General features: G+C 35.0%; 2 protein-coding genes across 2 annotated transcripts in view; both read right to left on the reverse strand.

The window, feature by feature from the left end:
* Positions 1-3,069, reverse strand: part of LOC138695029 (uncharacterized) — an 87,097-nt gene extending 84,028 nt beyond the window's left edge. Inside the window, exon 1 of the mRNA XM_069819372.1 lies at positions 2,954-3,069. The gene's annotated coding sequence lies outside the window, so the exon portion shown is untranslated. The remainder of the gene's footprint in view (positions 1-2,953) is intronic.
* A 13,820-nt stretch (positions 3,070-16,889) lies between these two features.
* The window catches only part of LOC138695045 (uncharacterized), a 57,806-nt gene continuing 57,428 nt past the window's right edge, over positions 16,890-17,267 (reverse strand). Inside the window, exon 12 of the mRNA XM_069819381.1 lies at positions 16,890-17,121. Coding sequence (XP_069675482.1) covers positions 16,967-17,121 — 155 coding nt within the window. The 3' untranslated portion in view covers positions 16,890-16,966. The remainder of the gene's footprint in view (positions 17,122-17,267) is intronic.

The raw sequence follows: 17,267 nt of genomic DNA on the forward strand, positions 1-17,267 counted from the left end.
AATAATTTACAGGTATCATTCTGCAGTGTATAATTTTGTGAGTACAGCTGTGTATTGGATATTCAAATCTACGAAATTTGAGGTGGTTTGATGACATTATTAGCATTTTAGAAATTACATATTATTATGGTTAATGTCATGAATCGTCTATTTTTCATTAATTATACATAGTATTAATGCTATATTGATGACATGAAAGTGAAACGTTTTGAGGTTATGTAAGTAAATGTAGAGAATATCTTAATTTAGATCTGCATTTCTATAATTTACTGAGTGGCGGCTATATATAACTACAAAACTTACGTAAGATAATAATATTGTTTTTAAAAATCAAATATTTTTATAGTTTTTAATCAAGTGGGGTTGGGTTTTTTTCATATACTTAATGGCGGTGTAGTGTAGATATTGATATATGTCATTGTCTTCAGTATTGGCTCTAGAGAGCGCAAAAAATACAGTTCCTAAGGAAAGACAAAAAAGATATTACTCACTAATAAAATAAGAGGCCTAGAAAATTTTGTAGTCTGCAGATCATTTCAGTATGATCTCTTAGTAGGATAAAATGATTTTACGCTCTACATTTCAAGTTCTACATGAAGCAAAATGCTATTGTTCGAAAACTTGGCAAACCTGACTTTTTTAAAACTTTTGCCTACAATCCACAATGACCTGAAACGTGGATAGGTTAAAAAAAAGTATGTGGCCTAAAAAACCCATTCAGAGGGAGTATGTTTCATTTTTATGGAAGCAAATGACTATCAAAATGTCAAGTATTCTTCATTGAAAATAAATCTGAAAAATTTTTATTTGAACGTCTAACGAATTTAGTGTGCAGCAGTATTTGCTGCACAAGCCACTAGTATTGTTAGAAAAGCATCTTGCATATTTGTTAATTTTTCTCCACTTTTTCCTTTTCCCCGGAGTTTCAAGTCTTGAGGACCCTGCGTCATCTTCATCTACATGGTCTTTTTCATTTCCATTTACTATAACAGTGCTCTTATTAATTTTAACACGAGCAGCAGTTCTCATTACGACTTGCACCAAAGGTAAAAGAGGCTCGCCATTATCGTTTTCCATCTCAAAATACTGTCTTACGTTACACACTATCTCTCGCGCCTACTGCTAACGTGGCACCTTGTACTATATTCTTTGTTCTCCGCCTGGCTATCCTACTTTCCTACATTGCAGAAGTCACCTGTTTAGAAACTCTTGCAGAAACTAGAAAACACACGCTAGTCACTCACTACACCAATAACAAGGAAGATAGTACGTGTAATATAATTTAAACACAATAATTGAAGCGGCGCACAGTGTTCTAGAATGCAAATTTAGCGGGACATATTAATAACTTTTCAGCTACCTAACAGATTTTTATGAAATTTTACACAGTAGTTACAAGTAGCATATATGTTTTGTATGCAAGCTCTCGTTATGTTGGTATAAGGGGAACTACCCCTTATAGGGGGGCGCATTTAGACAAAATTAGAAACTTTTCTCCTATCTGAGAGATTTTTATGAAATTCTACAAAGCACTTACAAGTAGCATATATGTTTTGTATACAAGCTCTGATTACGTTCGTATAAGGGAACTACCCCATACAGGGGGCGCAATTAGACAAAATTAGTAACTTTTCTCCTATTTAACAGATTTTTATGAAATTTTACACAGCAGTTACAGGTAGCATATATGTTTTGTATACAAGCTCTCGTTATATTGGTATAAGGGGAACCACCCCTTATAGTGGGGGCGCAATTAGACAAAATTAGTAACTTTTCTCCTATTTAACAAATTTTTATGAAATTTTACAAAGCAGTTACAAGTAGCATATATGTTTTGTATATAAGCTCTGATTACGCTCGTATAAGGGGAACTATCCCATACAGGGGGCGCAATTATACAAAATTAGTAACTTTTCTCCTATTTAACAGATTTTTATTAAATTTTACAAAGCAGTTACAGGTAGCATGTATGTTTTGTATATCAAACTCTCGTTACGTTGGTATAAGGAGAACTACCCCTTATAGGGGTGCGCAATTAAACAAAATTAGTAACTTTTCTCGTATTTGATAGATTTGTACGAAATTTTACAAAACAGTTACAAGGAACATATATGTTTTGTATACAAGTTCTGATTACGTTGGTATAAGGAGAACTACCCCTTTTAAGGGGCACAATTAGACAAAATTAGTAACTTTTCTCCTATTTAACAAATTTTTATGAAATTTTACAAAGTAGTTACAGATAGCATGTTTGTTTTGTATACAAGCTCTCATTGCGTTGATCTAACTGTAACCACCCCTTATAGGGGGGCGCAATAAGACAAAATTAGTAACTTTTGTCCTATCTAACAGATGTTTATGAAATTTTATACAGTAGTTACACTTAGTACATTTGTTTTGTATACAAACTCTGTTTACGTTGGCATGAACAGAAGTGCCCCTTGCAGGGGGATGCATTTAGACAAAATCTTATGGGGGGAAAAATGTTACATTTTAGGTACTATTGCACCTTTTGGACACTCGGGAAGCTTATTTGGTACATAATTAACAAGCTGTCATCTTGAATTCCCTTAATTATACTGCGGAAGCAGATTCGGTTCACAGATATTGAAATAACTGCAACCGAGAAAAATTGCATTACTGTACCTCGAAAGAATAGTGCTCATAAATTATTACTTCTGCAAATCTACGCACCTTAAGACTAGTTTTAAAATAGAGGTAAATAGTGGAGGAAGTGAAAAAAAATCATTTTTGGACGAACCGAAGGGGTTTTTTTTTTCTCTACCTTAGCAAAGTCTGCACCCAGTGATTAAATTTATATTTTGTCCCGTGTCCATTCATGCTAATTTTACATACTATAATAACATTAAATGTAACAAAAACAAACAGTGTTACATACCCAAAGAACTACTTGACATGTTGATACCAATTATGAATGGAATCGACTACTTACAACAGAGTTACAGCACAAGGAAAACGGCAGACTCGCGGCGCTTGCTGAGTAAGAATGCTGGGTGGCGAAATGTGGCATGTTACCGGCTTCTTATCTCGCTATGCAGCCACCTCCGCTGATTAAGATTATCAATTGAGTGTTACTCAGTTATATAGGATAAATAATTTAAGGATTTAATTTCATTTTTTACATGTCATTTTTCTGCATTTTTCCTCCTAAATATGGATTTTAGACCACTGTGCGTCGGCTGGAACAACGTTATAAGTTACATTTAGTCAAATTTACAGGAGCTGCAAAAATGTGTACACGTACAACGTTGTTGTTATAGGATAGCAAACTTTTGAGTGGACATATTTCACGTACTGCATTGATGGACAGTTGCAAGCCAAAGAGTATAGCAAGGTAACATGGCATACAGCTGGGTAACTTTCGGTGCTGGACCCCGGACTCATTTCACCGGCATTATCACCTTCATCTCATTCAGACGCTAAATAACCTAGATGTTGATACAGCGTCGTAAAATAACCGAATAAAATAAAAAAAAATAAAAACATGGCATATAACATTATTATACGGAAACACGCCGAATGAAAATTTTGTAACTTACAACGTTGTTCCAGCCGACGCTTCAATTATCGATACACTAAAACAATAATAAAACTAAACAATATTTTTAATTCACACAATGCACGCGCCAACCAGCCAACTCAAAGTCATCCCGGGTATTATATTATGCACGTGCAACTTGTAAACATAGATTTGGCAACACCGTCCCGTTACCATGGTTACGCGTCTCTCGTGATTGGTTGATTTGAATGGTTGCCATGGTAACATGTTAAAGGCGCCATTTGTCAGGTCGGAAGTAGTTTTGGACACAGTATAGATACAGAAACTTGCGTAGTTTGGAAGCTATACAGAGTGGAAGGTAAGGTAGTACATTAATTGTAGGATGTGGTTCCTTAAAATAAAACGAACAAAAAAGTCTAATGCCATTTTGCTTGTTTTTGCGAGGTTCTTGAAGAAATAATACTTTTATGCTGACATATCGATCGGAATTTTACGAATACTGTTTAAAATACGGTTTAATTTCTTGTATAACAACGAAGAGAACGTTTGTTATTTTCACCTTGCAGCAGTATTTTAATTAGAAAAGTCACAGATTTCGAATTAATCTATTGAAGAAACACTGAAAACAATGATTGTCGAGTCACGTACAGAAGGTCTAAAAATCTGGCATCGCTGTCGGGACGGCAGATAGTTTGCGTATTACTCGCAACTGATCAGCTGTTGTGATGTTTACATTGCATTAGTGTGCAGTTGGACGTACAGCGATTCAGTTTAGTTTAGATGCCAGAGTTCACAAATCGTGAGTACTTAGACATGATCCAGGCCGCGGAAGAAATTCGGAAAAGCGAAGGACTACTGGCCAGAATTCGTCATAATTGGACTAGAAGATGTGAAAGCTGCACGCACGCTGATGTTGGACATTTTGAACAGTACCTGTAAGAAGTGAGTGGAATGTGGTTTACAGAGTTTATTACTCTTTATTTCATTATTAACGCCCAGAATTAGTGATTCGTAAAACAGCAAACTGTAATGTTAATTACATCTTGTTCACCAAGTTATATGTTTTCTTTTTTCATCAATTGTAACTGAAAATTCAATCCCAAGTGTTTTCACTAATTTGCACATAGTTTCCTGATTTTCACGTTATTTCTTGTTACATTATTGTTTACATTAAAGTTATTACACCATATTTAGTATTGAATTTTTAGTGTATTACATTGTAAGTTGATAATTCTGTATTCATTGTTAAACTGCGCCCGAACACGAGATATTTTGTTCATTCGGATTATTAATTCACATTTTCTGACTTTAAATTACATAAACTAAACAAATATCAGTTACGTCTCTATCCGGAGTTTACGTAGGTCATTTTTGTGCAAAGATTTATCCCCAAATTAACTCGCGAAGTATTGCACCGAAGCTCAGTACATTTGTTTGCTGCCGCCTCCCCTCACATGCTGCAAGGTACACGGTGAAAGGTAGTTGAACTTAACCCACCCCCTTCAAATCGCTGGCCGCATGGGGTGTGGGGTGCTACTTATGCGGCGTTGAGACATCTTGCAATTAAATTGCCGTCAGCGCCTTCGAAGCACTTGTAATTATCTCACTATCCGTAAGTCCTATAAATTGTTTTATTTGACAAAACTTACTCTAAATATTGAGATTTATGGCTTCTGTCAATTAATGTACTACTTTACCTTCCAGCCTATATATCGATTCTGGGTCTACCAGAGTACACAATTCCAAGAGTATTTTCTATTATGGTATGTCAGTATTTTATTCACTGGCATAATATTATAAGTAATTATACAATTTTTAATAAGCCTGTCGTCTTTTTACTTATTAAGAATAATAGATTGGTTAATCTGTGCTGCTTTTATTGGTTTCAACATGAAATCAAACGTCAGCCGAACTACACGTCTTACGTCAGTCGTGTCGAAAATGTGACTCACGAGCACATTGTGGCTCGCAATGGTAGCTGTGCATTTCTCTTACATCCTGCCTTCCCCAACCCAAACTTCGTTCCATTTGCTTATTTGTCTCTCAGCTGAAAGTGGCGTATCGTCTCTCTCGAAACCAATGTACCTCTACAAAAACGAAAGTTTCAAGGAGGATGGGAGGACACATTTTTTTGTTGCCAATATGATGGGAATATTAAATGTATGATTTGTTCACAAGTATTACGAGTAAACGGTTGTATAACGTAAAACAGTATTATACTACATGTCACTCATGAAACATTAAAAGGTGAAGTATTAACTTATTATTATTATTATTATTATTATTATTATTATTATTATTATTATTATTATTGTTATTATCTTTGTACGTCGATCCTTTTTCAGCAGATGTACGAATAATGCCGTTAGATCTTCAATTTAAACTCTCACATTTACACTGTGATGTTAAATGAAAGCTATATGTAAGGACTTGATAAATGTTGAACTTTTCAACTCTTTGCCAAAAAATAAATATCCGAAGCTTCGTTTTTCACTTGCTCTGTTGAAGCCATGTTCGCTACAACTTACGTTTGTGAAAAATTATTTTCAGCAATGAAAATAGTGAAAACCAAATTTAGATCACGACTGACAGACAAATACCTTCGTGATCAACTACGACCGGCAGTAAATGACATAATTCCTGATTTTGAAACTCTGTCGCAGAGACATTCTGAAGACAATTAATAGGTTGTGATAATGTGTCGTATGTTTTTTTGTTCATTTCTTTCTTCGTTACACGTACTAAACATTAGTTTGCAACCTTATACAGGGACATCATTTTATTTTTACTTCAATTTATTGTACCTGAGTTTTTTAATGTACTTCCCTCCCACCCCTTCAACCGACTTCCACACAGATCCAAGACCGCATATACAGTCATAGTACCCACAGTACGTTCCAAAAATATGTTCGTAGTTTCCAGTGACGAAAGAGCTTTCAATATTGAATCATTTTCGCACAGGTACTGTCGTCCATTTGCCTACGTCGTATCCCGGTTTCCCCAACCAGCTTTTATCCGCCAGCTAGTGGCTGGGCTGTCTTAGCTCTTTTCTGAAAACATTAATTTCTGTTAGGAATTGAACGTCTACGTAACATTATACAACTGTTTAAAATAACTTAAATAAAAGGGCCTCGTTAAGTAATTAACTGTCACGTGATTTCCCTCCTTTCTACGACCCTACGACATAACCACTTGGACGGACAGTAGATAGTATGTCTGAGTAATTTTACCTTTTCGGGCAGAAGTGAAGATTGAATTTACAGTACGTAAGGTACTCTTTTATAGAGTAGGTACAGAATTATTTCAACATGAGTTACTAGTACGAACTGGTAATTGGAATTAAGTACATTAGTCTATAGTGCGATAATATGCACATTAGAGTTGGGTCGATTCGTGAACGAATCGTTCATTCGAACGACTAATAATAAAGAATCGTAAGAATCGATTCGTGGTATCAACGAATCGTCGTTCAAAAGAATCGTAACGAATCGTCGTTCAAACGAATCGTAACGAATCGTCATTCAAAAGAATATGAAGGAATCGGCATGGTATCGTAACCCACGATTCTATTCGTTGTTTGATGTAACCTGTCAACGGACATTTCCGAACCGTGTCGAATGCTCCCGAGCGAGAGTGAAATCAAAATATGTACTGCATTTGTTAAGTATGGAAAATAATGAACACAAACCTGAAATTTGCATAGTTAAATAGAGATGTAATGCAAAAAATGTACTTCATAATAAGGTTCAGTTGATAAATTATAATTTAGAGACATTATCTTGGGTAATTTCGTAGACTAATGGAGTTCATACTGAATGGTTCCAGCCAATGAGAAAGAGACAATCCAATGTCTCGCCTCTTATGCCATCTATGAGAGAGATGTAGAACGTTTTTGTTCTACGCGTGGTTTGCAAAGGAAACTGTCTTGCGACGATTCAAAAGAATAGTTGGAATCGCAGATTGGGAAGAATCGTGAACTCGTTGACGATTCAAAAGAATAGTTGGAATCGCAGACTGAGAAGAATCGTGAACGAATCGTTAGAATCGATTCGTAATGTGTGATTGAATCGTTGGAATCGACTTCTGAAAAAGAATCGTGTTGCCCAACTCTAATGCACATTAGAACCGAAGCCTGTATCGAAATGTGTTTAATATCCATATTATGATTATTTTTCAATTTCACTTCATTCTCTATATTGTACGCTAATGTGTTGTAGACAGTATAATATACACTGCATAATGAATACGTCCACATGGACAGCTCAGTTCGTGAGTAAAAACACTCATTGGTAATACTGTACTGTATTTTGATTAAACAAAAACCTAATGAAAATGATGAAACTCAAAAGCGCAATATTTCCTAGTTTACATAAATGGATGAACTACTTTTCTTCCCTCCTATACCTAGTAAAGTGATTTGTTTGTCTATTACGTCAGTATCATCGAACTCCAGTCGTGGAAGGGGGTAGCAAACGGCGTTGATCCAGAGGTATAGGCATGTTAATATTAAAAATGTTAGTAAAAATAAAATGATGTCATCTGTACTGTATAACATTATATTTAAGTGCTTGACTAAGGAAAATGAAATCCGTTAATAAGTCAGACAGTTGCTTCACTTCCCCTTCGGCTGTCCGCCTCCCTCCGTAGGTGCTATGCACGTTGCAGGTTACACAGTGGCTCGGCGCGCGATTACATTATCGCCACGGCTGTCTTACGTCATTCATGATAACCACAGAACTCATGTAACATCAGACTTCCTAACCTACGAGAGCTAAAACGCGGATGATGGGAATTTGATAAGGGGCGAAAACGTGATATTAAAAAATGAAAGTTATGTGATTGTCTATGAATTATGGCGATCATTATGTCAACGCGGGAGAGTGGGAGTCGCGGTGTAATTGCTGGTGACTCGCGCATAATGCAGGTAAGTTGGAAGGTCTGTATTATAACTATAAACTGATAATACCAAACCGAGATAAAACAAAAACTTGTTTACGACATGGCTCGTCTCTTGAACGCATAATATATTCTATGTTGTGTTTATTGCTTCTACAGCGCGACCAACCGTTCAATATTATCGGCGAAATTCTGAACAAAACGTATTAACGTCACTTATGAAATTACGAGAAATGGAAATTTAGTAGGGGATACTCATCTTCACTGTACTCGTAACTAAGAAAGTGAATTAACATGCTCTGTCATTTTTGCTCTAAAGTAACAGCAACATATCCTTCCAAAGTGTACAGGCATCTATTATTATATCAAAGGAAACGATTAAATTTGTATTTTTATCTTATTTTTGTCCATTGTAAAATAGTAAGTTTTAATCTATTTGTAGTGTCTATTATAGGCATACCTTTGGTCTAGAGGAAATATTCGATATATGGAAAATAGTCATTCTTTATTCATATTGCCCGAGGGAAATTGTTCGTCTTTAACGCAGGAAAGTCTTAGTCCCTATTTACACTTCCTATTTGTCGCGCAACATCAAGCGCTTTCTGTCGGCTATATGTAGCATCACCATTTACACTTGGCAGATTTTTCGTCCATAAGTCGACGGAAGTTGTCGAGCAACGTCCTATATCAAGCGCTTTCTGTCGGCTAAATGTAGTATCTTGACAGATTTCTCGCCTGCTACATGGATAAATATATTATATATATTATATATTTATCCATGCCTGCTACTCGAGGCTAGTTGTTGAGCTCGAGCAACGTGTGAGTGATGTGGTGAGCCTTTTAAATGAACAGAATGGGTTTGAACAATGAAAAAGTAACTGTTTTAGCTTCTGCAGCTTCAAGTGTTTTGTTAGCTTGCACTAATGAGAAGCAAAAAAAAAAAAAAAAAAAAAAAAACAAACACAAAAACAAAGAAAGACTGGGAAAGATGATGGATATCCAGAAGGCAGGAGAAAGGCTTATTCCATGTTCTCAATAAAGATTTCAAACTGGAACAAAATTCTCCAATAGATATTTATTGTATTAAAATGAATTAAAAGTTTAATTTTTTCTTGCATATAGACTCCTGATGTTCTTTATTTTTGTTTTGATGTCGGAGGGAATAGTATTGGGACGAACAGACTCCAAATTTTTACAGATAAACTTCAGAGCATTTTCCCTCCGAATCCTATTGTGATAGTCCTTATTTCAGATGACATATAAGAATGGACATTCCTCATAAAGCTTGATTAATTTCATTACTTGGTTTTTGTTCTACTCTGACATGATGCTACAAAGCGCGCGGAAAGAGAGAAACAGCTGATTAAAAGTTGTCTTCTACTGCTTTTCCGAACCATGTTCGGGTCCTGTCGCGTGAATTCGGCTTGCCCACCTACGGAAATGTCGCATAGAAATAGAAACAGCTTCTACCCAGCAGATGTCGAAAGGGAAGGAAAGAAATCCGTACTGCGCATGCGCCCGTGCTATAAGTCGAACGACATTAAGCAAGTGTAAATAGGGACTTAAGGATAGCTTCGGATTATACACTTTTACGAGTTTATCATATAACATTGGTCGGAATTTCTTGACTCATGGCAAAATGGCATTAGACTTTTTTGTTCGTTATATTTTAAGGAATCATATTCTACAATTAATGTACTACCTTACCTTCCACCCTGTATAGCTTCCAAACTAAGCAAGCTTCTGTATCTAGAGTTGTGTTGAAAATGTGTTGTGAGTTGGTTAAAATGTATGGAGGAATTCGGCTTTTACTTTTTTTTTTATTGTAAATAGTCTTTAGATTTTTGTTTAAGTCCGATTTTTGTTTTAGGATTTGTTCAATGAGTTTTATTCTTGCTTATTAATTTGCTTTTAAATTATTTTACAATGTGTCCAAAACTACTTCCGACCTGACAGATGGCGCCTTTAACATGTTACCATGGCAACCATTCAAATAAACCAATCACGAGAGACGCGTAACCATGGTAAAGGGACGGTGTTGCCAAATCTATGTTTACAAGTTGCACGTGCATAATATAATACCCGGGATGACTTTGAGTTGGCTGGTTAGCGCGTGCGTTGTGTGAATTAAAAATATTGTTTAGTTTTATTATTGTTTTAGTGTATCGATTATTGAAGGGTCGGCTGGAACAACGTTGTAAGTTACAAAATTTTCATTCGGCGTATTTCCGTGTAATAATGTTGTATGTCATGTTACCTTGCTATACTCTTTGGCTTGCAACTGTCCATCAATGCAGTATATGAAATTTGTCCACTCAAAAGTTTGCTACCCTATAACAACAACACATTTTTGCAACTCCTGTAAATTTTAATAAATGTAACTTATAACGTAGTTCCAGCCGACGCTTCAGTTATTGTGTTTAAATTATACAGGGACATCACTTTATTTTTACTTGCATTTTTATTGTACCTGCGTTTCTGAATGTACTTGACTCCCACCCCTTTCACTAAAGTTCTTGCTCCCGTCAGCCACACAAACTTACGGCCGCTGTAGAATACGAAGTCTGCTAGCAGTGAAGTAAATAGTACAGAGTATAGTGTGTTTCAGAAATATGGTTGCGTTTTCCATAGAAGGGAGAGCCTATATTATTGAAGCTTATTTCCAGGGGCAGGTATTTATGGAGATTAATTTTATCACTTGTGTTTTTTAATATTGGTGTCGGCGGGGATTGTTGGAGATTGATTTGTACTCTTGTTGGATATTAATGGAAATTTTGGAAAACATAACTATTTTGAAATTGGAGTATTAAATCAGTATGAATATTACTTTCCAAATAATTAACATTAAAGATTCATTGGATTCTGGTAAAGGTGCGGTATGGCTAATAGACAATATTTGTTGGATTGAGACTGTATTTAACACACATTCATTAAAACGGAAAAAAAAACTTTGCAGCCCTCAAATAATACTTTCAAATTATTAGTGAAATGTTGAATTCTCCGTCTTTTGAGTTCACTAATGTAATTAGAACACCTGGAATAGGCCTACCATGTAATGTAGCCTACTTGAATGCGCAACAAATTCAAATGAAAAAAAAGTCCGAAAAAAGAACTCAGAATATGAAATTTCTTGTTTTATACACAAGCACGGTGGCGGAGTAAGGCATGATCAATCTCACCTTAGCCAACACTTGTTCATTCAAAATTAAGCAGTTTATGTTCACTGTCTCTCTCTGTGCACTGAAAACTTGCAATAATGAATGTGTTCCCCGCCTTCTCTTCTTATACCTCCCCCTCCTACCTTCCCCTTTTCTGTGTTTCGCGAGCTGTATTTAATATGACGTAATTTTTGCCTAACAAATGTGGTGATTTTATTTATTTACTTATTTCTTTATTTATTCATATATATATTTATTTATGCATTTATTTATGTATTTATTTATTTATTTATTCATTCATATATTTATTTACTTAATTATGTATTTACTTATTTATTTATCATTTATGTATTTATTTATGTATTTACTTATTTATTTATTCATATATTTATTTAATTATTTATTTATTTACTTATTTATTTATTCATATATATATTTATTTATTTATTTACTTATTTATTTATTTATATATTCATTTATTTAATTAATTATTTATTTATTAACTTAGTTACTTATTTACTTATTTACTTACTTACTTTATTTATTTATTTATTTATTTATTTATTTATTTATTTATTTGTTTGTTTGTTTGTTTGTTTATTCATTTATTTTTTTATTTCTAATAATTGTAACATAAACTATAGTATAAACAGGTAAAACTTTAGCTCACCCCTGAAAGAGTAGAACTCGTGCTCAGGGGTGATGATGTGGTGACTTATTGTGATTGCTAACTGGCTGGCTTTTCGTGAATTGTGCGCCCTGTTTGCATTTATTGCTCAAATCCGTACTGTATTTTAAGGTATCATATTTTGTCATGCATCAATATTGCTGTAAATTAAACGGTGGAATATTTTCATTTTGGTATAGTGTTTTTTCGGATTGGAATGGAATGGACCCAGCACTGAGACCTTTTATGATTTATTGCGCTAACCTTCAAGCTGGTCGCATTCCCAAACCCACACCGGCTGACTGCACTAAGGTTCGCTGCGTACCCAGATTTCGAACAAGCCAACACATTCGTCCCTCGGCCAGCCCTCTCCGTGCGTTACCAGGAATGCTATAGAATTATGACGAAATGGAAAAATGTTGACGAAATGATGTAGATGTCTAATATGAGGAAACGGTATAACCCCGAAAAAAAAAAAAAACTACTACAACCATTTCTGCCACAAGTGTCACTATAGGGTCTGACCGCGACTCGAACTCGGCCCACCTGCGTGATAGACCACTGCAGGGGAGTTTCTAGGACTATAGTGGATGTTTACTGTCTTTCAGTCTTAGGACTACGGTGAGTGTTTACTATCCTTCAGTCTTTTTCTTTGACGTACTATTTGTATGTTTAGCGTTACATAGCTCCGACATATTGGACATATCTACGTATTAGATACTGCCAAAAAAATCAATATCTTGCACATCCTTCAACGGGGTGAAAGATACAGTATAAATCATAGCCACATTTATTTCAGTGTCTGTAAGGGAACGTTCAAGTCAAAGGAGTTTAAATACAAATCGCAGGTAATTCATTTTTAATTTGCAGTGTATTTGACACCCCTGATGAGATTCTCTAATATTCGAAAATATATGCTGACTCACTACGTTTCGCAAATAAGTAAATTATTTTTAATATAATATTCTTCGTAATATTATGTTTACCTCTGATTGAGTTTCTGGCTGACAGGTACAGTGCATCTGTCCTAATATTTGTATCAGAAGAAGAACAATAATATTGTTGGCGTAATTATATCTAAAGTCTGATTAGTGTAATATGTTACTAGTCAGCGATGTATGCAGTGAAAACGAAAAGGATCTGGAAACTATACCCTATTATCTCCTGGCTTAGTTTTCTCACGAGTTATGTCTTATTGGTGTCACTTATGACATTAAAACCTATCTTCGTATAGTAGACTAAACAACAAACAATGTTATGTTATGATTTTTTTTAAAGCTGGTTATTTTTATTATGTTAGTCTATGTCATATAAGCTTATGAACAAATTCTGAACGCTATATAAATAACATAGGCCTATTTCTTTTGTTTGTCTTGGTACATTTTTCCTGTTAACATTTTCAGCATTAAATTATCTAACCGTTGTGAGGTGCTCCATTGGAATATGATACTTCGTATACTGAATTCTGATCACTCGGCTCGAAAGAGAGCGCTAGTTTCATGAGGCAAGGGAGTAAGTTGGTCGAGTTTTTACACGTGTGTTCTGTGGCTATGGTGCTTCCAGATATTTTTTATCTCTGTTTCTGTGTATGCTTAGAGTTTGTACATTTTTATAAAGCTAAAATTTAATGTTATGATATGTGGTATATAAAGGGAACTCACGCTCGTACGTAATGTTTTTGGTAACAGCTGTTCAGTTTCAAAGAAAGAAATTTCTGTATGAGAACAAGACGATTCTAACCAACAAAATGCATGTAAGTTGATCAATTTTATATTCCGACTGATCCAAGTATTTTGAAAGGGAAGATAGCATACTCAGATGAGAAAAATGAAATTGTAAATAATGTACATATTGATTTGTAGAGTGGTGGAAATGTTGTCATTAACGTAGTACTTCTTTCAAATTGTGTAAATAATTTCGCAAATAGATATTCATTTGCTGTTTTCTTGTACGTACAGTAATTCATAATAGAAGACACGAGTGATAAAATATCGTTTGTATCCTGTGAACAGTGGTACTGACAGTACAAATTACTGGATTTATTTTGATTATGGCTCTCATACAATCGTTAAGTGCTAGGCTACAACAATCAATATTGTGATCTATAATCGTAAATGTACAATAAGTCTGCTACGCACAAATTGAAGATCAAACATACACTGGACGATATGTCTTTCTACCTGTCTGTTGTCTGCGATTTCTCGTGAACAATTGGAGTTTCTGCATAATATTCATTATCTGCTAGTCAATTTTGCTGGAAATGATATATATGAAATAATATAAGAGCATGATTTTTTTGAGAGCATTGAATGCTTTACTTTATTGTATATATTTTAGAATACCATAGGCCTACCGAATTTCGTAATTTTTATTCATCTACGTACATAATATTGTTTTATTATTTGGCGAATTATGTTCAAATTCGGTATGCCTATAGTGTTCTTAAGGATTTTTTATTATTATTAACCTTGAGTGCTAAATCTCGATAACGAAATGGGTGACGTTCGATCGATAGATATACATTGTTGTTACGTACAGTATATAATTTTATTTTTAAGTGGATACCAGTCCCCTGCATCCGGAAGAGAGGGTTATGCTCGTATTTGGGACTTCCATTGTCGTAGGGAGATTGCAAATAAATTATTATAATGTACTGGAATGGAAATATAATTATACAGTTGTCAATATTCCTTTTCGGCGCGCTTCCATAGAGGGGCAGTGACATTTCCTCTAAGGCTAGAGCCCAGTTTAGGTGTGTGTGTATTAATCGGAAATTAGGGGCTAGAAAATATTGAGAATTGGACGCATGTTTATGACATTTTTTTTTTTTTTCGATTAATACACACACAGTTAAACTGGGCTCTAACCTTGTACGAAATGCCACTACCCTCTGTAAGGAAGCGCTCCCTCGTTTTCCACTATTACTATTTCGACAATGAAGGATGTGAATTTAATTGTTAAAAATATGTAATTACATAAATATCGGGACTCTGTTGATTATAGAATCCAAAATGGATTCTCCCAATGGTTAGAAGTGTCTGAAGGTGGAGGAAACTATGGAGAAAACAAAAGGAATTAATGAAGAAGGAGCAGGCCTAGCGACCTAAATATTGCGGAAGAAGAAGAAGAAGAAGAAGAAGAAGAAGACGAAGAAGAAGAAAAAGGAGAAGAAAAAATAAGAAAAAAGAAAGCGTTGTAGTTCCAAACGTTTATGTCTTGTACTCTCTAATTTTGGCGTATACTAAAGGAAGTGTTACAAATATGAAATAGTGTGATATACGATCTGAGACGAGTTGTATTCTAGCGGAAGTCTTCCAAATTGCTACGCACTGATACAACAGTCTAGTATATACAGTCACGAAGCTCGATACGTAGTAAATATGCATCCATAGATAGTTGCTAACCACTAGGATCGCTAATATCGCCTCATTACAGACAATGCGAAATAGTACCGGCACAGTGTATTGTTCCTAGCACCCTCACAACTCAAGCTTTGTGACTGTATATACTAGACTGTACTGATACTCTAGCGGGAATGTGTTAGTTTGCAGCTAGAAGCTGAACTGTTGAAATCTTCATTATTGGGTCTTTGAAGAAAGTGAAAATTTTGGCGGTAAGCTCTTTTCTTAGTTATAAACTGTTATTCTTAATTGTTAGAAATATTGATAGGCTAATTTATATTCTTAAAGAGAGATAATCTGTGTTTATAGCAATGTTTAATTGATTTCGTTTCTAAATAAATTGATATTTTATTAGGTTATCACTTGCAACATCAGTGTCTCATAAATACGATATGAAGAGTTCGCGGGGAAAAACGATGAATGTCACATTACTGTTCAGGATTAGATAATGATCTAATTGAGTCTATAACTGCAAGATGTAGTGCTGTTTCTATAGAAAATAAAGGAAAGGATTACTGTATTCGTGGTGATAATTCTCCTTTTTACCGTTTTTCATAAGAATAACACTAAATTTCACAGTGATCCATTGAATTAGATAATGACATCAACCTTGATAAAACTGTGACATTCATAGTTTTTCCCACGAACTCTTCAAATACTAATATTATTAGTAGAGCAAGGAGATAATTTTTTTTAGTACGAATGAACTATGTTGTGGAGATAGTGCCTTCGACTTAGATTGAATAAGTTTTTAAGCTTTAATTTATATTCTTTAGGAAACATGAGGAGGGACATCCAAATGGCGGGTAAGGCGTAATACTGCAAGCCGGAAGGTCGCGGTTTCGATTCCAGATGGGGTCATGAATTTTTCTATTGATCTAATCCTTTCGGCCGCACTATGGCCCTGGGTTGTACTCATTCTCTAATAGAAATAAGTACCAGGGGCATTTCTTTGGGGGTAAGGTGGCTGGCACGTAGATCTAACATCTCTGCTACCATTAAATGCCAATTTTCTGTAAAGACGGAAGCCTTAACATCTCGCCACCCTCTGGCCCGATTTGGCCCGTCATGGAATGGGGTTGACTTCACTTTACTGAAATGTCTATATATTTACACCTTTTGGTTTATTTCCATGATATACCGGTATCAAGTCTGTTTAGTAATTTCCCTCTTCTTTTTAATAATTACGCGAATTGTTTGTCTATACAAAATTTATAAATATCAGCAATAAAATAAAAGTCACAACATATTTCAGACATTTAGATGGCACAAAACCATTTAAATTTATTTACATACAGATACAATGGGGCTATTTTCTCTAAGATTAATTCCATGTACTGGTTACATTTGGTAAGAAATCCCCACATTTAGGGAATCCTGCAGGAACTGGGGGATTGTCTTCTGGATCTCCCACTTGGATCACAACTGCCATGCCAGCTACGAGATGGTAGGCGAAATGGCAATGGAAAAACCAGTAACCTGAAAAATGAGGAATAATAATACTAAGTTAATAATGTAATGTAATAGCCACCCTTTTAATCCAGTTGTAAGGCGCCAGTCTACTGAACCGACGATAATTAACTAAGAACATTCTATAGCATCGTTTAATGTATTCTGAAATTGAA

The sequence above is a fragment of the Periplaneta americana genome, chromosome 1, assembly GCF_040183065.1.
Source record: "Periplaneta americana isolate PAMFEO1 chromosome 1, P.americana_PAMFEO1_priV1, whole genome shotgun sequence".
Taxonomy (NCBI): domain Eukaryota; kingdom Metazoa; phylum Arthropoda; class Insecta; order Blattodea; family Blattidae; genus Periplaneta; species Periplaneta americana.